Raw genomic sequence first — 26,123 nt, 5'->3', positions numbered from 1 at the left:
CCTTCGGAACTAAATGTCTCCCGCCCCTCCGGTACTCCATCTACCTGGGGCCCTCTTGTCCATTTCCTGATTACCACTGCACGCCCGATAGGGATCACTGCTCTCTCCCTCTCTGGCTCCTTTCTCGGAGCAAAGCAGTTTGATGCGATATGACCCACCTTCCCACAATTAAAGCAGGTTAAACCAGAGGGTCTCCAGGTTTCCTGTCTGTTATCCTCACTTTTGCTGCTAGCTCCCGGCGGGATCTCCGCCTCAGCCGGCAGGCTTTCCCTACCATTCCGACGGTCTCTCAGGTAACTTTTTGGCGAGGAAAACTTTGTCTTGTGGGTTAGGACATATTCATCTGCGACCCTAGCCATCTCTGAGATGGACTGATTCGTCCTCTCATTTAATTACATTCGGATCTCTTCCGGAACGCAACCTTTAAATTCCTCAATCAAAATTAATTCCCTGATACGCCCATAGTTCTCGGCCACCTTTTCAGCGGTGCACCAACGGTCCAAGAGCACACCCTTCTCATGGGCTAGCTCGGTATATGTTTGATTCCACCCTTTTCTTAAATTTCGGAACCTTTGTCTATACGCCTCAGGTACTAACTCGTAACCTCGGAGAATGGCCTCCTTTACTTGATCATAATTCCCGTCCCTTTCTGGGGGCAGCGCGGCATATACCCGCTGTGCCTTCCCTCATAACACACTTTGTAACAATGCCACCCACTGCTCTCTGGGCCACTTTTGATTCCTTGCTACCTTCTCAAAAATCAAGAAATAACTATCAACATCCGTCTCCTCGAACGGGGGGACCAACCTCAACGCCCGACTAACATCAAACCCCTCCTCTCTCTCTTCCCCTTGAGCTCTTCGCTCCTGCCTTCGCCTGTTCAGCTCCAATTCATGGCTCCTTTGTTTCTCTTTCTCTTCTGCTTCTGCTTCTACTTCTAGCTGCTTTAGTTTGAACACATGCTCTCTTTCCGCAGCCTTTTCCTTCGCAGCTCTCTCTGCAGCCTTCTCAGCTGCTTCTACTTCTAGCTGCTTTACTTTAAGCTCATGGGCCAGCCTTGCTTTCTCCAACTCTGCCTGATCTGTCCCACTCGCTAATCTCCTTTCGGGAATATTTTCCAAATCCTCAGCTGCAAACACCTTCTTCCCAACGTAATGCTGTTGTATGACCCTTCGCACTTCCTGCTTTTTCATTGCTGGCTTCACCGCTGTGAGGTCTAACGCCTGCGCCAAATTTACCAAGTCTGATTTTGTAGCCTTCTCTAGCGCCTCTACCGTCGGGTTTCTCATAAATTCACCCACATCCATCTTTGCTGGTTTCCCGTCTGGCTACCTGCGTAACCAGATTTAAGTTTGGACTTACAGCCCGATTCACTGACCCTCCCGTTTGGTTTCAAATCCCGGACGAGCCCCCACTTGTTACGTAACCCCGTAACCAGGTAACTTACCAGCAAAGATAGATGGATCAGCTGAGTCGGATGCTACTATTTTCAAACGTTTTATTCGAAAAGGGCACAAACGTATGGTTAATACAAAACATTCAGATCATATACATCGTCAAACTCAATCTAAAACACCGGTGTAACCATAATCAATCAGAAATAAGCTCTACAGTTGTCTAGGGGTTAATACAGAGTCCAATTGAAATATAAAGAGTCACTCAGAAGTTTGCAGGCTTTTCCCTTTTGGGAACCGCTGGGGTTTTCACGTTGTAGAGAGAAAGAGATGATTTGGAAAAGATAAACACTTGCCCGTCGTCTTGGCAGAGCAAATCCTTGGAATCAGGGGAGCAGACTTCCCCGTTGTTAGCTAAAAGCAGTCTTTCGTTGGTTCTAGCCACAGATTCAAAAGTTGGAATCTAACGCACGTGGCTTCCTTCAGAATGGATTCCCGCTCCCACGGGAATCGATATCGTGCTTCCTTTGTCTCCTGGGTGCGTCTGAGGGTTCCCCCCCTCAGACCCTCCTTTATACTTCTTCACGGGATCGCAGGTGTCAATCAGGTTGCAGGTGATGCGATCTCTCTCTCAACCAGCCCACTTTGCCCGAGGGCTTTTCACGTGGTCTCCATGAGACAATAGTCAAGGTCACCTTTATTCTGCTTCTTGGGAGAACGTGGTCTCTCTCTCTCTCTCCCATTTCCCTGTGTCTATTCAGCACGTCCCTTCCTCTTTTGGGTCAGCTGACCCCCCTCTTGACTTGGGTTCTTGAGATTCTCACAAAGGAGGGGGCCGATGGCATAACACAATAGTTCAGGCAATTTTAGAGATTCTCACTCCAACGGGGGAAAAAACTCTCAGAAGATTCTTGGGAATGGTAGGATATTATCGAAAATTTTGTAAGAATTTTGCTAATGTTGCCCTTCCATTAACTAACCTTTTGCAGAAGAATGTGAAGTTTGTGTGGACAGTGCCTTGTCAAGAAGCATTTGAAAAATTGAAAACTATGATATGTCAACAACCTGTGCTTAAGGCACCTGACTTTGAAAAACCTTTTTCATTAGCTGTAGATGCTAGTGATGAGGCTGCAGGAGCAGTATTAATGCAAAGGAATGAGGGTGATGAGGTTGATCATCCAGTAGCTTACTTTTCTAAGAAATTTAATAAGCATCAAAGAAACTATTCGACAATAGAGAAGGAATTGTTATCTCGTTTTAGCTTTGGAACATTTTGACGTATATGTTGGTACAACTCAAAAACCACTTATTGTTTACACTGATCATAATTCATTAGTGTTTCTGAGTAAGATGAAAAAGAAAAACAGAAGGTTATTAAATTGGAATTTGATGTTACAAGAGTGCAATATTGTGATAACTCATATTAAAGGTAAAGATAATGTGGTTGCTGATTGTCTATCTTGATGTTGAATGTACAATGTAATTTTTTTGGAGTGGTTTTTTTTACAATTGTAACACTCCTACTGTATTGTGAGTTGTAAGATGTTATATGACGATACTATGTATACTGCGTATGTTATAAAATTTATACATTTGTTTTTCTTCCTTGTAAATAATTATTAAAATTTTGTTCTTGACAGACCAAAATTTTTTTTTGGAGGGAGGTGTTACGTACCCGTGGGTATCTTGTACTTGTCACGTGACAGTGGTGTTGAAGTTATACTGGACTTAAGGTAGTGGTCTTGTGATGGTGGAGTGATGTCATTTTCCCGCCAGTAGAGGTCATGTGACAGTTTTTTTTTACAGGGTATAAAAGGAGGACCCCTCCCTGTGAGGCGGGGCAGTTCGTGGCTGGATTTGCCATTTTGACTCCATGCCACTGTGTGGTCCAATATTATGATGCAGTTTGGTTGAAAGGTGGAGTTTTATTTAATGCCTAAAGTTTAAAAGGTCATTGCCGGCAGTTTCTTTATAATACTGCCAGTTAAAAATCAGTGGAGAGTGACGATCGGAGTTCGGGAGCTAAAAGATCAAGGAAAGTCGATTTCGACGGTGAAACAGGTTTGACCTTGTTTGATCCTCATTCGGAAGGAATTCGTTGGCTGTCCCCTGGTAACCCCTATGAATAATAGCAGAAAGGGTTGGGTACAGTTTTGTAAAGGAAAGGTCAGAGCCTTTAAGCCATTTCATTTTCATCTTCGTAAATTCTCCGGGAAAAGTATAGTTCGACTGGGAACCACAACAACACGACGTGAAAGAGAATTTAAATCATCTAAAAAGTCTCTCCTTTAATGGACTGTAAGCATTTTGAACATTTACAGTACTACTTTGAAGAACTGTTTTTGCAACATCACTTTAAGAACTGTTTTTGCTTTATTCCTTTAAGAACTGTTTAAGCTGCCGCACAGCAGCTGATTTCCGGTTACGTTAGTGGTTTGTTTACTTTTGGGGGTTTGTTTTTCAGTGTTTAATAAATGTTTTATTTGTTATTAAAAAAACCCTGCCTCACTTATATATTTATTTTTGCTGAATCCGTAACAGTGGCAAGATCCAAATGTAATTGCTTTGATTTTCCAAATATGGAAATATGGCTTATAGTGTGAGATGTATAGATTTCATTGTTTTTCCTATTGTTAAGTCAATATCCTATATTCACATGAAAGGAGGTCAGTTGACTCATAATATTTCTCAGGAGCTCTATCATTTGACATTTCTCCTCTCCTAATCTTTTTATACCCCTGCAACTTATTCTCTTTCACATATCTTCAATGCCCCTTTAACCTATTGTGAAATTAACCCACAGTAGGGGATAACTTGGATTTGCACAGTGTAGAAACAGGTCTTCAGTGTATTGCACCTTTATTGATCACTGTGCCTGTCAAAACCAATCCCACTTGACTGGATTAATTCTATGTACCTCTGAGCATCACTCATTCAAGTATCTGTACAGATGCCTCTTTAATGTTTTTTTTTGCCTCCACCATCTCTGTCACTCATTTCAGGTACAAATTCATCAGATACTCTTTAAACCTCCCCCCTTGTACCTTAAGCCTATCCCTTCCAATTTTAGACTCCCCTACCATGGAAAACAGACACTGGTTATCTACCTGGTTCTTATAATTTTAGTATTTGCCACTATCTTGTCAACTCTCAGTCTTCTTCATCCCAGGGAAAACAGACCTACAACCTATCTAATCTCTCCTTATTCAAGTCCTTCGTCCTGGCAACATCCTTGTGAATCACACTGTCTAGCTCCTCCAATTGCATAAAAAGAAGTGCTTTTTAGTAGAGGTAGATGAATGAGTTAGGGAGTCATGGAATAAACAATTGCTTCAGAATGCAGGAAGAGTCCTATGCTACAGAAGGACAGTTGGTTGGAGCGTAAATGATTGAATGCTGATTTGATAATGGTGAATAGAAGAGGGAAATATCTGGGATGCAGTGTGATCACAAATACAGATAAAATAGAGCTGGAAAAACCAGGAGAATGGAATGGAGCTCTTACAAGAAGTTTGAAAGGTGGTGTTATAGGAGTCATTGGGTTTGAAGTGCATATTGGTTATTGATCTAGCAACTGAAAAGGAGAAAAGGAAAGGAATAAGCAGCAAAACACACAAAACGCTGGAGGTTTTATAAATACAGCTCCGTGGTGATATAGGTCTGATTAACATTTTTATATATCATTAAGTTGGCTTGGAGGGTGGGGTGGTAACTAACTTTATACGATTCTACTATGGGTGCTTTGCTTAATATGAATTGTACTTTGATATGTTTGTTTTGCACTGTATAAGTCTTTTTTATTGTTTTTGTTGCATTATAAAAACTCAAAAATTAATTTTAAAAAAGAAAAAATGCTCAAGGAATTCAGCAGGTCAGGCATATTTGGAAATGAAAGAAATAAACAGTTGGTGTTTTGAGCCAAGACACTCTTTCAGGACTGGAAAGGAAGGGGGAAGATGCCAGAATAAAAAGATGGGGGGAGGAGGAGGAGGAGGATAGCTAGAAGGTGATAAGTAAAATCTGATGTGAGAGGCGAGTGGACTGTGGGGGAAAGGGAAGGAGCAAGGGATGCAGGAGGATGAGATAGGTGGGTAAGAGGCCAGAGTGGTGAATAGAAAGGGGGTGATTTTTTTAATTGGAAGGAGAAATTGATATTCATCCTATCAGATTGGAGGCTATCCAGTCAGAATATAAGGTGTGGCTTCTCCACCCTGAGGATGGCCTCATCTTGGCACAAGAGGAGGCCATGGACCAACACATTGGAATTTGGCCACTGGGAAGTTCCACTTTTTGCGGATGGAGTGGAGGCGCTCAACAAAGCGGTACCCCAATTTACAATGGGTCTCGCTAATGTAGAAGAGGTTGCATCAAGAGCACTGGACACAATAGATGGCCCCAGCAGATTTGCACATGAAATGTTGCCTCACCTGGGAGGACTGTTTGGGGCCTTGAGTGGAGGTAAGGAAGGAGGTGTATGGGCAGGTGTAGCACTTTGGCATCGTGCAGGCATAAGTGCCAGGTAGGGACGAATGGACAAGGGAATCACAGAGGGACTGATCTCTTTGGAAAGTGGTGGGGGAAGGAAGGTAAAGATATGTTTGGTAGGTTCCTTTCAGAAGTTGTGGACAATGTGTTGGATGCGTCGGATTCAGAAGATGCAGCTTATGGGTTGGTAGGTAAGGACAAGAGGAACTCTATCACTGTTAAGGTGGCAAGAAGGTGGGGTAAGAATGGATGTTCAGGAAATGGAGGAGATGCAGGTGAGGGCATCATCAATGGTGGAGAAAGGGAAGTCCCGTTCTTTGAAGAAGGCAGACGTCTCTGATGTCCTGGAAAGGAAAGTTGTATCCTGGAAACAGGTGCGGTGGAGTCAAAGGAACTGAGAAAAGGGAATAATGTTTCTTTTCTTTACAGGAGACAGGGTGACAAGAGGTATAGTCAAGATAACCATGGCAATTAGTAGTTTTGTCTCCAGAAATGGAGACAGGGAGACCTAGAAGGGGGAGGGAGCTGTCAGAACATAAGAAATAGGAGCAGGAGTAGGCCATCTGGCCCATCAGGTCTCTTCTGCCATTCAATAAGATCATGGCTGATCTGTCTGTAAACTCAGCTCCATCTAACTGCCTTTTCCCCATAACCCTTAATTCCCTTAACTATGTAAAAACCAGTCTAACTGATTCTTAAATATATTTAGTGAGGAAGCCTCAGCTGCTTCCCTGGGCAGATAATTCCACAGATTCACCACTCTCTGGGAAAAACAGTTTCTCCTCTTCTCTGTCCTAAATCTTCTCCCCTGAATCTTGAGGCAATGTCCCCAAGTTGTCTCACCTACCGATGGAAACAACTTTTCTACTTCTATCTTATTTATCCCTTTCAAAATTTTATGTGTTTCTATAAGATCCCCTCTCATTCTTCTGAACTCCAGAGAGTATAGTCCTAGGCGACTCAATCTCTCCTCATAGGTTAACCCCTTCATCCCTGGAAACAACCTGATAAACCTCCTCTGCACTGACTCCAAAAATCAAGTATGGAGTCCAGAACTGCACACAGTACTCCCAAGTGTGGTCTCACCAGTACTCTGTATAGCTGCAGCATGACCTCCCTGCTCTTGAATTCAATGCTTCTAGCAATGAAGGCCAACATTCTGTTTGCCGCCTTAATAACCTGTTGTACCTGTAAGCCAACTTTCTGCGATTCATGAACATTCCCAAGTCCCTCTGCACAACAGCATGCTGCAATATTTCACCATTTAAATAATAATCTGCTCTTCTATTATTCCTTCCAAAGTGGATGATCTCGCATTTACCAACATTGTATTCCATCTGCCAGACCTGGGCCCACTCACTTAACCTATCTATGTCCCTCTGCAGATTCTCCACATCTTCTATACAATTTGTTTTCCCACTCAGTTTAGTGTCATCAGCAACTTTTGCTACGCTACACTCAGTCCCCTCTTCCAAATCATCAATGTAAATGGTGAACAGTTGCAGCATCTCACTCACCACTGACCGCCAACTGGAGAAGCACCCATTTATACCAACTCTCTGCCTTCTATTGGTTAACCGGGAAATTATAGGCCGGTAAGTTTGATGTCAGTAGTAGATAAATTATTGGAAGGAGTACTAAAAGATAGGATCTCCAAGTATTTGGATAGACAGGAGAGTCAACATGGCTTTGTGTGTGGTAGGTCATGTTTAACCAAACTATTAGAATTTTTCAAGGAGATTACCAGGAAAGTGGATGAAGGGAAGGCAGTGGATGTTGTCTACATGGACTTCAGTAAGATTCAGTCGCTAGGTATCCATGGTGAGGTAGTAAATTGGATTAGACATTGGCTCAATGGGAGAAGCCAGAGAGTGGTAGTGGAGGATTGCTTCTCTGAGTGGAGGCCTGTGACTAGTGGTGTACCACAGTGATCAGTGCTGGGTCCATTGTTATTTGTCATCTAAATCAATGATCTGGATGATAATGTGGTAAACTGGATCAGCAAATTTGCTGATGATACAAAGATTGGAGGTGCAGTGGACAGTGAGGAAGGTTTTCAAAGCTTGCAGAGGGATTTGGACCAGCTGGAAAAATGAGCTGAAAAATGGCTGATGGAGTTTAATGCAGACAAGTGTGAGGTATTTCACTTTGGAAGGACAAACCAAGGTGGAACATACAAGGTAAGTGGTAGGACACTGAGGACAGCAGTAGAACAGAGGGATCAGGGGATACAGATACATAATTCCCTAAAAGTGGCGCCATAGGTAGATAGGGTCGTACGGAGAGATTTTGGTACATTGACATTTATAAATTAAAGTATTGAGTATAAGTTGGAATTTTATGGTGAGGTTGTATAAGGCATTGGTGAGGCCAAATTTGGAGTATTGTGCGCAGTTTTGGTCTCTGAATTACAGGAAGGATATTAACAAGGTTGAAAGATTGCAGAGAAGTTTTACAAGGATGTTGCTGGGACTTGAGAAACTGAGTTACAGAGAAAAGTTGAATTGGTTAGGACTTTATTCCCTGGAGCGTAGAAGAATGAGGGGAGATTTGATAGAAATAAAATTATGATGGGTATAGATAGAGTGAATGCAAGCAGGCTTTTACCACTGAGGCTAGGGGAGAAAAAAACCCAGAGGACATGGGTTAAGGGTGAAAGGGGAAAAATTTAAAGGGAACATGGGGGGGGGGGGGGGGTTCTTCACACAGAGAGTGGTGGGAATGAGCTGCCAGATGAAGTGGTAACTGCAGGCTCACTTTTAACATTTAAGAAAAACTTGGACAGGTACATGGATGAGAGGAGTATGGAGGGATATGGTCCAGGTGCAGGTCAGTGGGACTAGGCAGAGAAATGATTTGGCACAGCCAAGAAGGGCCAAAGGGCCTGTTTCTGTGCTGTAATGTTCTATGGTTCTATAACCAATCCACTATCCATGCCAATATACTTCCTCTGACTCCATGCATCCATATCTTATTTATGAGTCTCTCGTGTGGCATCTTATCGAATGCCTTCTAGAAATCCAAGTATACAACATTCACCTGTTCCCCTCTATCCACTGCAGAACTGAACCAAGTGAATTTAAGGGCAGGGTGGAAGTTAGAAGCAAAGTTGATGAAATTGACAAGCTCAGCATGGGTGCATGAAGCAGCACCAATACAGTTGTCAATAGTGGAGAAAGAGTTGGGGATCATTGCCAGAAAAAGCTTGGGACATGGACTGTTTGACAAACCAGTGAAGAGGTAGGCATAGCTTGAGCCGAAGTAAAAATTGTTGAGGGTGAGGACCAGTTTTGCCAGACAGAGGGAGTGGTCATGGAGGGGTAACTGGTTGGTTCTTTTCTTGAGAACGAAGTGGAGAACTTTTGACCTTCTTGATGGGGGAACAAAGTGTACAGTGTTTGGACATCCATGCTGAAAATGAGGTGGTCAGGGCCAGGGAACTTGGTTACTGAGGAGATCGAGAACATGAGAAAAGCTGTGGATGTATGAGGGAAGGGGCTGAATCATGAGGAATAGAATGGAGTTGAGGTATGAGAATATGAGGTCAGTGGGGCAGGAGCAGGCAGAGATAGTAGGCCTACTTGAACGGTCAGGTTTCTGGATCTTGAGTGGGAGGTAGAAGCGAGTAGTACGGGATAAGGGAACTGAGTTCTGTGGTAACAGATGGGAGTTCTCTAGAGTTGATAAGGACAATGTTGTCTGAGACAATTTTCTGATGGCAAAACCAGGTGAGAATGAATACAAGTTAGAAACTTGATTAAATTTGTACGTTCTGTACTGGAAAGAGTTGAAGGCAGTGCTCGAGTGGACTGAAGTGAGCAGTACTCTATTATGAATATGGTTTCCCTTATATTAATAATACATAAGATTTATAATAAAAAACATGTTATGCAGTCCATGTTTCAGATGGGAACAAGCATTTCATATGACTGTTGCTTTAGAAGGTTGTCAAAGCATCTTCAGTATTTTGGCTTTTTTTGTTACCTGTTAAAAGGATAAAAGTCATTTAAGTCTATTTATCTTCTTCCTGGTTTATATACATATTTTAGTCCTTGTATAGGAGGAATTTTTTAACAAATATTAACAAATTGTGTCTTTGCTCACATGCCTGGAGGATCCACACACCATAGAATTTAATGGTAATTATGATAGTGAGATCAAAGCGGGCTCTGTCGTGGGCAAAGTACTGGAGAGTTTAACATCGGTAGCTGAGCGAAGGGCGCTGAGTAGGCTACGGTCAATTATGGAAAACTCTGAACATCCTCTACATAGCACCATCCAGAGACAGAGAAGCAGTTTCAGCGACAGGTTACTATCGATGCAATGCTCCTCAGACAGGATGAAGAGGTCAATACTCCCCAATGCCATTAGGCTTTACAATTCAACCGCCAGGACTTTTTAAAAGCTATTATTAATGCTTTTTGAGATAGTGATTTAGATGCATATCATATTTTTTACCGAGTTAAGTATTGTATGTAATTAGTTTTGCTACAACAAGTGTATGGGACATTGGAAAAAAGTTGAATTTCCCCATGGGGATGAATAAAGTATCTATCTATCTATCTATCTTTTAATTATTTGAATTTGTAAATGATTTTATTTTCGACTTAAAGGATTTTCTTGTCAATATTTTAAATAAAAAATGCTAATAATACTGCTGCTGGATTCAAAGTTGGGAGGGAAAAGGTTGTCAGTACATGATTGATAACTTTCAAGATGTAATCAGGCATTTCTTTTTGTGGCTATTCTTTCAAAGATATTGTGGCGACCCACTTCCTAGCGCACTCGAACCGGCTCACAAATAGCCAGCGTGCTGGCATAAAGGCCAGTCCCAAAAGGGCGCCAGGTCTGCTTCACCAACAAAGGGAAAAGCTCGCGCGGGACTGTGAATACGTGCCTCCTACAGCATCCGCGCCCGGGGAGGGTGGGATCAGGGAGGCTTTAAAGAGAAGCCGCGAAGTTCGAATAAAATCTTCTTTAACTGCAGTTTACCGACTCCGTGTCGTTATTTTAGCGCTGAGTGTAGCACACCGCTACAATATCCCCATTTAAAATTATCAATAAAAGTATCTGAAAATGTATTTTTCAGTGTTTTTTTTTATTTGAAGCAGGAGATTTACAACTACATCTTCAAGTAATGATCAACCATCTTCGTCCTGAAGACAGGATAAAGCTGGTAAGAGAGCTGCTAACTGATTACTGGGGCCAAAGGGATAAATGGCACATGTTAATGATGTAGCTGAGGAAATTGTATATAATATCTCAACCAAAGCTCAGTGGGAGAGTGAGGTGGATTCAGAGAGGTTCCATGGTGATTTTGGACAGATCAACTAATTGTTCAAATGTATGGTAAATGCATAAATGTGAGGTTATCTACTTTGGCAAAAACAGGAAGTTATTTGAAAAATGGAAGATTAAAAATAGAGAAAGTACATGAAATTCTTGTGCAGCAGATGAAAGCAAGCGTCATTTGTAGCTTTTATGTACAATGTTCATTATGTACATGTACTGTCTCAGGCACATGTTAAAAAAACTAAAGTGAAGATGCTTTCAAAAATAATGAAACAAAAAGTTTCTAAATATCAAAAAATTACAATTAAGAGCAGTAAAAAGTGCAATTCTCTTAGGTACAGGTGAGAATGAATACAAATTCTCTTAGGTTGTGCAGTTTTATAAGAAAACCAGCTTATAAAGCATCTTGGAAAATTTGCCACAGTTCTTCTGCAGACTTGGGCTGTCTCATTTGCTTGTGTCTCTCCATGTAATCTTGATGATGTTGAGATTAGGGCTCTGTGGAAGCTACACCATATGTTGCAGAACTCTGATCTTCTTTTCACCGAAGATGGTTCTTTATCCTTGGCTGTGTACTTGGTGTCATTGTGCTGCTGCAGAATGAAGTTGGGACTGATCAGACACCTCTTTGATGGTATTGCATAATAGACGAGAAAATGCTTGTATTTCTTAGCATTGAGGGTTGCATTAATTCTGACCAGATCACCAACTCTATTTACAGAAATGCAGCCCCAAACCTGCAGCAAACCTCCACTGTTCTTCACTGTTGACTGTAGACACTCATCCATGTAGTTCTCTTAGCTCTTCTACGAACAAACTGCCTCATCAGTCCAGAGCACTTGCTGCTATTGTTCAGCATTGCAGTCCTTATGTTTTTGTAAACAGGTGAATTTCCTGGCTTTGTTTCCACATGGAGGAATGGCTTTTTATCAGCAACTCTGCCATGAAGACCACTTCTGACAAGACTTCTGTGGACTATAGAGTGGTGTACTTGAGTTTCAGTGGTTTCTGTGAGTTCAGAGCTGACAGCAGTGCTGGACTTCTTCCAGTTTAGAAGGGGTGTTGATTTGATACATCTCTTGTCTGCTGCATTCAGTTTCTGTGTCTGATCACTGCATTTCGGATTCCCTGCTGGCAGCCGATGGGGTAGCATCTTTTTGAACTTGCTCTTACCTTACCTATCTTTTTGTTTCCTACCAGTTTTTTGAAACCTTATTATAAATCTTAATATTGCTCTATTATGTCTTTGAGAAAGACCAAATCCTCTGCAAAAGAAAAATAAGATGATTCTCCAACCACTTTGGAATCAATTGGAGATTCCCTTAAAAAGCAAAGAACAGAACTCTGAGGAATTTCAACATCTTAATGTTAAGTTGGACACTATTCAACAAACTCTAATTGAACATGAAAAGCGAATTAAGTAGAATAAAGAAACTTTGTTGATACTGGAAGCAGACTTAGAAGCTAAAGACATGATAAAGGATTATCATCATCTAATGAAGAATTAACAAAAAAGATTACCAACCTGAAAAGCAGAAGCAGAAGGATCAATCTACATATTCTGGGTCTTGAAGAATCAATTGAAAGTGCCCACCCCACGGAGTTCTTTGCAAGCTTTCTGAAGCAGCTATTCCCTGATTTATTGCCGTCTGTGCCTAAATTGGACCACGCCAACCGGTCACTGGCCCCCAAACCAAAGTTGGGAGAGCATCCTAGTTCGGTTATTTTATGTTTTCACAAATTTCATACTAAGGAGCTTTTAATACCCGTCGAATAGGAATGATCGATTACAAAGGGAAGATGATCAGATTCGTGGAAGATTATACACTGGAGGTTATGGCTGAACATGCTAAGTACAAAGAGGTCATGTCGCTGCTTTATAATAAAGGGTTTAAGCCCTCCCTTTGTTTCCCTGCACGTCTTAGAATCGTTCTGAAAAATAGTGTGCAGAAATGGCTGGGATCGGTTGAACACGCTCAGAAGTTTTTGAAAGCAGAAGTTTAATTGTGTTACATCTCTTATAAGAGTAATTATCTTTTTAATGTTGGATAGAATAAGATTTTAATAAACCTGCATTTTGACTGTTTATGTATCTTGTTTTTTGATATTTTCTTTGATATTTTTACTACTTTATTTTTTTGTAGTTTTTCTATATACTTTGTTTTGAAATTGTTAAAATGAATCCTCTTATGTTTTGGATTTTTGATCTAAGTTTTTTTTCTGTTTTGTCTTGGTAGGAACATAATAATCTTGGTTGATTGGAGTTTTGCCAGCAGGATTTCTTTGGGAAGGTTGTTTTTAGGGTTTAGCATGCTGACTGTTCTTTGGCCGGCTTTTTGGCTTTGGGAGGGGAGGAGGGTGGGGTCTCTTTTTTCTTTTTGGAAGCTGTTTTGGGCTACCATCCAAATTTTCTGTTTGAGTACCTTATTTTATGGTTCGTTCTCTGGTTCTAATAATTTATGATCAGATCTTTTAACTCTTCTGTTAATTAGAATTTATAATGGATCGAAATATTAATTTACTTAGTTTTAATGTGAAAAGGTTAAATCATCCTGTGAAATGGAGTAAGATTTTTGTTTATATTAAAAAGTTAAGGGCCCCCATTATTTTTCTACAAGAAACGCATGTTCGTAGTTGTGACAAAGCATGCCTTTTTAATCGGTGGAGGGGTCTACAATTTCATTCTTCATTCAGAGCAAAATCTCGGAGCCTTGATTTTTATAGATAATACAATTTCTTTTGTTCAACATAAAGTTGTCTGTGATCCTAATGGGTGATTTGTCATAATCTTAGGGAAACTAGATAATAAATTAATTGTATTTGTTAATGTGTACATTCATGACCCAGGACTTTTTGAGCGTTTCTTTTCATTCCTGCCAGATTTGAGATTTTATTCTTTAGTGATGGGAGGAGATTTTAATTGTTGTCTAGACCCAGTATTAGATCGTTCTTCTCTTAAATCAGCCACACCTAATAAATCAGCTTTATTTATTCAGTCCTTTCCAATGAAGTGTGATATTGTTGATGTCTGGCATTTTTTTTCACCCAGCAGAAAGGGAGTATTCATTCTTCTCTCATGTCCATCATTCCTATACCAGGATTGACTATTTTTTTATTGCTAGTCAAATGATTCCATTAGTTTGATCCATTGATTACAAAGAAATAGCTGTATTCAACCATTCTGCTGTATTTCTATCTTTAAATCTTCCTGGTTTCACTCATATGAACAGATCCTGGTGTTTTAATTTAACTTTGTTATCTGATAAGGACTTTTTAAAATTTCTGGAGAATCAAATTACTTTTTTTTAAGAAAATGCGTTGGAAGAGACTTCTAGTCTTATCATTTGGGATGATTTTAAGGCATATTTTAAGAGGACAAATTATCTCCTATACTGCATATATTAAGAAAAAAGCTAATAAGAGAGAACTGGTTTAGTTAATCAATTAAAACAGTTAGACCAGAAATATGCTGTGGCACCAGACCCTGAACTATACAAAAGACATATTGAAATTAAAACTAAATATGATCTTCTTATAATGTATCCAATTGAAAGCCAACTTTTAAATGATAGAAGCTAATTCTATATACATGGAGAAAAAACTGGTAAACTATTGGCTAATCAATTGAAGACCTCTGTAGCTAAACAGCAAATTAAATGAATTTGCAAAACCAGTGGTGATATGAAAACTGACCATTTTGAAATAAATGACACTTTTGACTTTAGGAGATCTAGGCCTCATATGGAGCCAGTGATCATTAATGGAGAATGTGTGGAGCAGGTTAAGACCTACAAGTATCTGGGAGTACAGTTAGATGAGAAGCTTGACTGGACTGCCAACACAGATGCCTTGTGCAGGAAGGCACAGAGTCGAATGTACTTCCTAAGAAGGTTGGCGTCATTCAATGTCTGTAGTGAGATGCTGAAGATGTTCTATAGGTCAGTTGTGGAGAGCGCCCTCTTCTTTGTGGTGGCGTGTTGGGGAGGAAGCATTAAGAAGAGGGACGCCTCACGTCTTAATAAGTTGGTAAGGAAGGCGGGCTCTGTCGTGGGCAAAGTACTGGAGAGTTTAACATCGGTAGCTGAGCGAAGGGCGCTGAGTAGGCTACGGTCAATTATGGATAACTCTGAACATCCTCTACATAGCACCATCCAGAGACAGAGAAGCAGTTTCAGTGACAGGTTACTATCGATGCAATGCTCCTCAGACAGGATGAAGAGGTCAATACTCCCCAATGCCATTAGGCTTTACAATTCTACCGCCAGGACTTAAGAACTTTTTAAAAGCTATTATTAATGCTTTTTGAGATGGTGATTTAGATGCATATCATATTTTTTTTACTGAGTTAAGTATTGTATGTAATTAGTTTTGCTACAACAAGTGTATGGGACATTGGAAAAAAAGTTGAATTTCCCCATGGGGATGAATAAAGTATCTATCTATCTATCTATCTTTTAGAGAATTTTATTCTAAATTGTATAGTTCTGATTCTGTTAAAGATACTACTGCAATAAACAATTTTTTAGACCAATTAAATATTCCTGGACTTTCGGGTGATAATCGAAAGCAGTTGTATCAACCTATTTCTCAGAAGGAAATCACAGAGGCTATACATTCATTGCATTCTGGGAAATTTCCAGGACCTGACGGATTCTCTGGAGAATTTTATAAGGCTTTTTCTTCATTGCTTATACCTTGTTTATGTTCTACCCTTACTGATTCCTTCAAGGTGGATAGATTGCCACAGTCTTTTCATGAAACTTCCATTTCGCTGATTCTTAAAAAGAATAAAAATCTCACTCAATGCTCTTCATACAGACCAATCTCTTTACTCAAAGTTGATGCTAAAATCCTAATAGTTTGGTTATTAAACACACTTGGAGGATCTGGCTACAGTTTAGAAAACATTTTGGTTTATTGAAATTTTCCCTCTCTGGTCCTATTTTTTTCTAATTTTTTTTTAACCATCTACGACTGATCTGTTTTTTTAGAGAATGGGATAGATTAGGCATTAAACGATTCCAGGATCTGTTTGTTGGAGGGAATCTTTCTTCTTTCGAGCAGCTCTCTGTGAAATATAACCTATCAAATACCCACTTCTTTCAATATCTACAGATCAGAGATTTTTTAAGATCTAAACTACATACCAGCCCAGATAAGAACATTAGATGTAATTTTTAATTTGAAACCTTTTGATAATGGCTCAGTATCTTATATTTATGGTCTGTTGTTGGGACTGAGAATGGCTCCTTTAGACAAAATTAAAAAAGATTGGGAAAAGGATTTACAGACTTCAGTATCTGATGAGACCTGGAGGGCTATTTTCAGAATGGTTAATTCTTCATCATTATGTGCCCATCATCCCCTCCTACAGTTTAAAGTGGTACATAGGGATCATATGTCTAAAGAAAAGCTCTCTCGTTTTTTTGCAGATATATCTCCTTATTGTGACAGAGTTAATAATGGAGAGGCCTCATTAATTCATATATTTTGGTCATGTTCGAGGCTTGAAAAATATTGGAAAGGTGTATTCCAAACTTTTTCTGTACTTTTTAAAGTTAATTTTAAGCCCAATCCTTTGACTGCCTTATTTGGTATTGTTGAGGAAACAGCTATAATTTTGGAGCCTTCTCATTTGCAGGTACTGGCTTTTATTTCTCTTATGGCTAGGAGGGCGATCTTGCTTAAACGGAAGGAGGTTGCCCCCCCCCCCCACACACACATGCTCAATGGTTATGTGATGTTATGTCATGTTTAAATTTAGGAAGATTTGTTGTTAGATTTCTGATTCTAACCAAGATTTTCAAATGCTACGTGGACCCTTTCTGAACTACAGGTTTTCCCCGCTATCCAAAGTAAAAGTCTGTAAAGTAACCAATGTTCAACTTCTTAAAATTAGTTTGTAACTGCCACTGCGCTAGATTCTTGGACCATTAATTTTTTGCTTTGCCAATGTTGAGCCTCCACCACTTTGGGACACTTTTTGCAGTGAATTCATGAACCATACAGATTAGGAAAGCTTGTTTGATTCCAAGGCAGTGTTGCATTGGCTGGCCACAGTTAGTGTTTGAAATGATCTTTTTCTCCCATTCAGTTTGGGAGAGGAAAAATGGTACCCATTTCTGAACAACACACACAAAATGCTGAAGGGATTCAGCAGGCCAGGCAGCATCTATGGAAAAAAGTACAGTCACCATTTTGACTGAGTTCCTCCAGCATTTTGTGTGTGTTGCCTGGATTTCCAGCATCTGCAAATAAGAAAAACAAGATTTTCTCTTGTTTCTGATTGGATTTCCTATACCTGAATGCTATTTAGTAACTCCTGTTGCAAATAGAGTATGCGAATACTCAGGAGGATATTGTTAAATTTGATGAACCATACAGTTGTGGTATTAAAATAACTTCTCAAAAATAACTTTTGGTACAATGCTTGAGGGACCAAAACAGATGAACATTGGATACAATAAATGCTGCTTTAATCAACCTCTTGGTGAAACCATTTGGAAATGTTTTTTCTAACCAGGCCGTACGTCTGGAAAGCATGTCAGCTGATCGAATCCGTTATATGGTGATTGTGTATACAAATGGATGTAAGGATACAGAGGAGAATATTCTTCTGGGAATTGATTTTGCAAGCAAAGAAAGGTATGAAGTAGGTACTTGTGCAGGAGGTGAGGGTGGGTGGCAGTAAAGAATAAGGATGAGATTGAGACCCAAGAGAATATTTCTTTTGAAGTGTTTTAATATTTTGTTAAGTAAGTTGTTTGGCTAACTGAGGATTAGAAAGGAATTGAAGATTCTTTTTATCCCTATCAAAGGACAAGGGAACAGAAGTCCTCATTACATTTAAAAGTACCTTAAATACTATATACAAGCCTACCAAGGTCAAACTTAGACCATCATTACATCGCAGAGACAGATTTTATAAGAAGAATTTGGATGACTTTTGGAAGTAGAGAAAATACAGAGCTGTGTGTGACACGTGCAAGGGAGTAGGATTTGTATTAGATGGCTGTCCTGTAGCACCAAGGATACAGTATTCATTAAAAGCTGCAAACTTCTTTGATTGAAGATGTTTGCAGAGTGTATTATTCCCTTTCTGACTGCTCCACTGAAAAGAAGAATAAAAGGATTAATAAAGTTGTGCAAGTCACAAAGTACTGAAGAAATTCAGCAGGTCAGGGGGCAGCAATGGGGAAAAAAATGGACAGTCGATGAAGGATCCAGCAGTCCAGATAAGATTCTTGACACAAAACATCAATGGTCCATTTCCCTCCATAGATAACATGCTAAGTTCCTCGAGTGTTTTGTGTCTTCATCTAAATTCCAGCATCAGTCTCTTGTGTCTCCATTGAGGTTATGTTAACAAACTAGTGCCTAATCTTAGACATGTCCTCAGTTTATATGCAGCTTGGTTGTAGGGAAGATTGGGGAGATGTCACCTGTAGCACATACTTTGAAGCTAGTTGGTCTCCGGTGCAGCAATACTACAGCAATTTGCATTAAGGTTGTTTGTCTCATTGAAACAAATGCTTTCTACAGCTTAAGAAGGACATTCTAACAAGATACATTAATTCTCAGTAAACTAAAAATATTTTAACGGTGGTTATTAATTTTCTTCAGCAATGCTTGCACAATAGGAATGACCCTCTTTGGAGAGATACGAAAATTCACTTGGATGGAGATGGGTAAGGAACTAGTTTGCTGATTTGTTATTGATCAAGGAAAATAATGGAAATCATTAATGGTGTACTCAATATGGCTTTATTGGTATCCACTTGTTTACCTACAATTCTGCATTTAAAAATAAAGAATTCCTTTGTACTTTGGTGGTTTCCATCAGTTTTGAGGGTAATTTTAAAAAAGCTTTTGTTACTCAGAATTTTCCCAAATGATTAATCTCAATTGCCGAAGAGCTGGAGGCCAAAAAAAACACATTCCTTCAAAACACTACTGGCCATAGTTTGTAAGTCTCAGATAAATCTGTTTACTCCACAACTTAGTTTCAGTGCTTTAACCAAACTTATTCTTACTGGTGTGTTGTTTAGAAGATCATAAATTGTGTGCGGAGCATTTACTTAGAGCCACAGTTTTGCTTAATGCAAAACATCTAGTGGCTACCAGATATGTATAAAAGGGAGCTCAATGACTAATCATTTGCTTCACTCTAGAATAACTTCAATAAAAGTTCAGCTTTTTGCATTTAAGTACAAAAGGAATACATACAAACCACTGAAAACTTACTTTAATGTATTTGTTCACAGTAAATAATTCAGAAATTACACTCTGAAGATTGACTCGGGTGTTTTATAAAATCCTATGAGATCTGGATAGTGTTTCATGAATTTTTTTTGTTTCAGTGGGTTCAGTGTGAGTACAGCAGACCGTATTCTTATCTTCAAGCCAGTCTCTGTGCAAGCCATGTGGTAAATAATACAGGTTGAAAATCTATAGTCAAGCAACCTTGGAACCTTACCAGTGCTGAATCAAAGAAATTGCCCCGATCACCTTTGTCTAAGGTTAGAGGGTTAGGAGACTATCCTGAAGATTATTTGGTTGAGGTGAGTCGTGGGGGTGGGGAGGAGGTTATTGTGAGCAGGGGCAGTTAATGCCGTATAGGGATTCGCAGAAATGAAGGAAAATAAATACTTCTCTGTGTGATCCTAATCCAGAGACAGTTGGGAAGACCTAGTTCCTTATGTCTCCAATGATAGAACATTTCATAAACACCCCTGAAACATAGAAAGGGTCACAACTGGAAGTGCTTAGACATGTCTGGTATCTGCAAATTAGTCTATTATACAGTTGAACTTTATTTAGCCTGATACTTTAAATGATATTAGAAGGAAAGACACTTGATTTAGTCTGAATAGCATTCAACATCATATTAGAGTTAGTGTACTTAAGGGAAAAACCCAAGTAAACTTTGGCCTATGCATCTTGTAACCAATTATACTATAATTATTTATTTGTGTAAATTGCAAAATCTTTTAACATGTTGATGTTATTCTCATTTTGAATCTAGTTCAAATCTGTATTGGTTATTCTTAAAAGGATAACTTTTGCAGATTGAGGGAGAAATTAAAACTGATGCACCAGCACAATTTCTAAAGCACTCAGATGAACAGTTGGAACAGTTTCTTCTTTGTACTGTTAAACTCAGTAACTTATCTGAACCTATCATTGACTCTTGGGGAAAAAACTAACATAGAACAGCTCAGTAACAGAATAATTTCTAAGGAGATACAAGACTTCAATTTTATTTAGCAAGGGACCATGGAAAGGAAGATTTCCTTTCTAAGTCACTATCAATGAAGACGACTTCTGTAAAGCATGTATTTTCAAAGTTACACAGCTAAAAGTTTAAAGCACATCTTTTATCTTTCTTTTCAAGATCAGCACTACAGGTTCTTCACAAATCCTGTGAAATAGCTCGTAGATACAATTATTATCCATCAGGAATTGCTTTGACTTGGTCCAGTTTCTATGTGAGCTGTATTAACTCAGAGCAGAGTTGTATTAGTGAATGGAATACAATACAAGATCTGCAGTTCATGCGGCCTGATTCACCCCTGATGTTTATTGATAAGTGAGTGAAGATTTAAGCTTCAAAGCTTTAATAGTCTTGAATATTTTTTTGTGGTCTGGTTGAAATTGTACCACTTTTGGGTAACTTTAGGAGTGGCAATGCTACTTGTTTTTTATTGTCCTATCCATGAAGCTAAATTAGGCAGATTGGGATCAAAACTGAAAGAAGTCTATGCCACATAATATAGTACAGGACCCAGTGACACCTCTGTTCTGTTTTCATTCGGAATATGTTGTATTTTGGTTTGCATGCAAAATGGATGTTATGTTTACTTCTGTACATCTTTTACAGACCAACGGAGGGTGAATCAACAGAACAATTAATAACAAACAAATTAAGATGCATAATGATGAGCAAAGATTTGGAAAGTGTCACTTCTAAAGAAGTAAGAAATTAAGTGATACAAACAAATTTCTTCAAATTGCAGAAATATTATTTTGGAATAATATTAAGTTACTGATATTAATTTACAAAATGGTTTTGGAAGAATTTCTGCACATTTAGAACAAAGTTTCCATTGAAACATCTTACGTTAGTATTTGGTAAGGAGGAAAACAGAGAGAGGATAACAACACTGGTTTGTGATTGTTCTATCAAAGAACTATTGCAGACCACATGGCACCCATCGTTTTCGTGTCTTTCAGATCCGAAAAGGAGGACTTAAATCTTGAAACAAAAAATGCACACTTTACATGTAAAGTTTCAATGACCTCGTGTGTTACTTCGACAGTTTACAGATGCAAAGATGTAAATCTTAATTCCTGGTCTCCACTGAGGTTGCTGATTTCATTTGAACAACAGTTAGGCACGTCAGTTTTCTTCCAGTGATCTTAACTGGAGAAGGGATCTAATCAATCCAATTGCCCAATGTAATCACAGTAATTGATTACAATGTAATCCCTGGTGGAAAGTATACAACTAATGTATGGTGAAGATCCACTTGGGCTCAGTTGAGGTACACTCTACATTTAAGTTCATTGCTTTATATTCATGCACAAAGAATTTCTGCTTGAAGCTTTCACTCTTTGAAATGGTATTGTTGGGGTAGGAAGGAAAGTGAGAACAAACAAAACAATAAAATATGTAAATTATTTTATAGTAGCTGTAACCAAAGATTTTTGTTTCCAGATTCAGAATGAATTGGAACAACAAATGAATTGCAACCTGAAAGAATACAAAGGATTTATTGATAATGAAATGCTCATTGTTTTAGGACAAATGGATAAAGCTTCTCTAATATTTGATCATCTTTACTTGGTAAGGATTTTCCTTAGCTATTCTGCAGATTTGTTTAATTGCAAAGAGGTTTACCTCAGTACAAAATCACTTTTAGAAGAATACATTTCTGATATTTCCAGCAATAATGAATTAATTGTGCCTTCTTTTACAGCATATCCACTGTTACCCTCCTCCCAAAATCTATCCTTGCCCCATTTTCAGAATCCGGTTTATTATCACTGTCTTATATGATGTGAAATTTGTTGTTTTACAGCTGGAATATTCTAATTTTAATGCCTGGAATTGCTGAATGTTCTCTTTGCAAACAGATAAAATATATATGCCTGAGCAACACACAAAATGTTGGAGGAACTCACTAGACCATTAGAAATTCTGATTATAGTTGTTGATACCAAGCATATGATGGGGGGGGGGGTTCAAATTTATACTAAAATCTTCATCTTCTGATCCTGAAAAAATGCCAATTACAAGAATTACACTCTTTAGCAAAAACAGAGTACAGCATAGGACAGGTCCTTTGGCCTATCATATCTGCTCCTGAATGTGAATGAACAATTGATAAATCTGGAAAAAAACTGGAAAGGTTGGTCAACATCTGAATGAATAATCAACTTTAGCTATTTATAACTCACTAAAGTTAAAGCTGCACACACACACATTCTGCCATAACAGCTCTTTAAATCTTTAGAATCAATATGTACTGCAATGCAAGTTTAAAAAGTGAGCCTGACTTTCTCATAAGTTTTGCAAATTACTGATATTATGTAGAATTATCTAAGTTGAAACAAGTAATACCAGCTGTGAATCCATCAAATGTATTAGGAAATGCAACCATATTAACATGTTCATATGTGTGGTTAAAATCATTGAGTGCCTAATACAAGTTACAATTAAACTGATTTTGTTTAAATTTATTTATACTCTGGGTTAGATCCAACCAACTTGTCCACACCATCCTTTTCCAGACATGGAGACTCAACCAAGATCCCCTGTGTACCACTGAGTAGTGCATCAATTTTAGGAAATCAAAGACGTTTCTAAACAGTTCATATAGATTTAAATAATTGGTAATTGTAGTGGGGGGAGAGTCAAAAACTAAAAATGCTTGACAGTTGTCAGGAAATAATTAAAATATTAAGTAAACCACTTACTTCCATTTGCCTTTCTTCACAAATTCTGTAATCCCATTCAAGTGTATGAGGTTGTGGTTCTTACACCAGCAACCCTAGAGTAAAGCCAAAGGGACAGAAGTTCAGTGCATCTGGTCCTTCCACCCACACACCCCCTCCCTTGAACTCACTAGCAAAAAAATTGACATCCGTCTCATCTCAGAGTTCAGTGTTTAATCACACTGCACATATATTTGAGATGTCCTGAGCAGTAGCTTACATTTGGCTAGCAGCTATCTACAAAACCTGATGGGATCAAATATAGGTTACTTTGGCAAATGTGCAGGAGTACTAGGTGAAGTGGCAGGGAATTACTGGATTGATGCTCAATTAATATGAATAGTGGAACATAACAGCAAGCGTAGGTCAATTGTTATGGGAGACATTGTATTCATATACCTGCCCTGATATTGAGGCACTTTTTCTTTTGTTTATTGAATGCTAAGAAGTTAACAACAACGGGGACTCTATCCTACACCAGTTTTAGCTTTGGTGGGAGAAAGTATGTTGAAATATTGCTCCTGACATTACATTAATGTAATCAATCAGTTTCCAAGTGCCACTGTCTTTATTGCTTTAAGATGCTCCTTAAAACTTTTTGTACCTGAATATCTCCTGACATACCTTATGAAACAAAAGTTGACAGTAACACTGCTGTGAAGTATCCTGAGATATTTCAGTATATTAAAAGTATTATATACCGTAAATGCAAATTGTTATTTTAGAGATATCTTGGAGGAATTCACCTGACTCAGAAATATTAAGTAGAGGAAAGCAGATTTAGCAGTGCTAGTTTTTATTACAAGAGTGGAGTTCAATGATAATATATATTTTGGTTGATTTAAATAAAGCAATATTTATCTAAACAATTGGACCCAAAAAATGCTGAAATCTTTAAGATTATTCATTTACACAGATACATTTAAGAATGTCTGCTATTAGCACTTGTTCCTGAAATAGGATATTTAAATAACTATGTCTTGCATTGTCTGGATTGCAGCCAGGTGTAGATTTGATGACTACCTTAATACAATAAAACTCTTAAGCAAGAAAATTTTCTAATGCCACTATAATGGCCTGGTATTGGATCACCAATGCCTTTGAGCATAAAATCTTACAAAAGCTGGTAGATTTGGCACAGTACACCATGAGTAAAACCCTCCCAACCATCGAGCATGAAATGTTGCCATAGAAAAACAGCATTGGTCATCAAAAATCGTCAGCTCCAAGGCCATGCTCTTTTTTTACTGCTGCCATCAGGTCGAAGGTACACGTGCATCACCAAGTTCAAGAATAGTTACTACCCTTCAACCATCAGGCTCTTGAACAAAAGAGGATAGTTACACTTATTTAAGGACTCTGTTGTATTGTTAATTCATGCTCGTTATTTATTGCTGTTTACTTTTATCTGCATTTGCAGTTTGTTTACGGTTTACAGATCCTGTTTACAGTTACTGTTCTATAGATTTGCTAAGTATGTCCACAGAAAAAGAATTTCAGGGTTGTATGTGGTGATGTGTAGGTACCCTGATAGTAAATTGGAGGGATAATTATATCTGAGGAAGAATGGACAATAATATGAAGGTATCAATGGAGGTGTACCAGTTCACAGAAATGGAGGGAGTTTGGATGGAAAAACATTATGATAGCAACCTCCCTGTTTGCTGGAGAAATTGTGAAAATCAAAATGCAAACCATTATCATATTTTCTGGGAATGCCCCGTTATCAAAGACTATTGGAGGGGGATACACAATGCCCTGCAAGACATCTTTAAATGTGAAATACCCTTAGAAAGTAAGACCATATATTTGGGGTATATACCTCAAGAATGGTTGAAAAGAGATAAATATTTAATGAATATTTATATTTATGCTGGTGGCTGGTAAAAAGACTCTTACTAGGAAATGGTTATCACGGGAGAGCCCAACCTTAAATGCATGGATGGAAATTACAATGGACATTTACAAAATGGAGAAGATAACAGCTTATGTTGATCATAAGTTGGAACAATTTGATTCATACTGGGGGAAAATGGTTTAACTACATAACACCTCATTGCCCTGATTTTATCTTCACAAATCAATGAATAAGCTGTTAAAAAAAATCACTCCCCACTTGTACATAGTTTTCTCCTTTTGCTTGTTCTTTCTTTCCTCTTTCCTATAAGATAAATATTTTCCTCAGATAAATATTATGTGGAGATTTGTGGCATATATGACTATATGATATATATGTACAATATGATGAACTTCAATAAAAAGTACATTACAAAAAAAACTTAATTTATAAAAATTACCTTCTAGCATGTCTAATACTTAGAGTTATAAGAATGAGTATTGATATTTTTACAGCATCTGTTGAATAACATTGTGACTAGTGCAATGATTAAAATAGTTCTTGAAAATAATTCTTATATTTCAGAATGATTGTAGTCATTGTCATTTTAGGGTTCAGAGTGGAATGCTTCAGATTTGGAGGAGCTTCAGGCTACTGGATAAGGGCAAAAAAAAGAGTATACTTTCAAGTTGCACTTTGTAATTGCTGCATTAGCTCTTAAAACTCAGTCTTTCTATTAATTGACACTAAAAACTGTGGGGAATCAGAGATACAATAGTTCCTGCACATATTACCTGTATAAGAGACCATTACCATCTGCAAATGAATGACAGCTCTCCCCGGTTAAGAAAGGGGTTAGTTTCCTGAAGAAAGTATTTTATGTGAAAATTCATATAACGGGAGGTAGAATAAATCCTTGATTTTCATGGGCAATGCCGATTGCCATTGGAAGAAAACATGTCAGAATATAGTCAATCTCCTTTCAGTAAAGATGCTGTAAAAAAAAAGTAAATTTTAAACTATAGTAACATCTAGATGTAATTATATAAGCTGAAAGCTATAAATTGTTCATCTTATAGAAATTGTCTCAAAATGGCAGAATGCAGAGACCAGGGAGT

General features: G+C 38.5%; 1 protein-coding gene across 1 annotated transcript in view; it reads left to right on the top strand.

Annotated features, from left to right (window-relative positions):
- Positions 1 to 26,123, top strand: part of ssh1b (slingshot protein phosphatase 1b) — an 83,917-nt gene that overhangs the window by 42,184 nt on the left and 15,610 nt on the right. The window contains 9 exon segments of the mRNA XM_073066961.1: positions 10,991 to 11,055; positions 17,695 to 17,816; positions 18,795 to 18,814; positions 18,817 to 18,859; positions 19,532 to 19,597; positions 20,566 to 20,760; positions 21,052 to 21,145; positions 21,889 to 22,017; positions 25,617 to 25,681. Of these exon segments, the coding sequence (XP_072923062.1) occupies positions 10,991 to 11,055; positions 17,695 to 17,816; positions 18,795 to 18,814; positions 18,817 to 18,859; positions 19,532 to 19,597; positions 20,566 to 20,760; positions 21,052 to 21,145; positions 21,889 to 22,017; positions 25,617 to 25,681 (799 nt within the window).

The sequence above is a fragment of the Hemitrygon akajei genome, chromosome 14 (genome assembly GCF_048418815.1).
Source record: "Hemitrygon akajei chromosome 14, sHemAka1.3, whole genome shotgun sequence".
Taxonomy (NCBI): Eukaryota; Metazoa; Chordata; class Chondrichthyes; order Myliobatiformes; family Dasyatidae; genus Hemitrygon; species Hemitrygon akajei.
The sequence above is the reverse complement of the archived record's forward strand: the minus strand, read 5'-3'. Positions and strand labels throughout refer to the sequence as shown.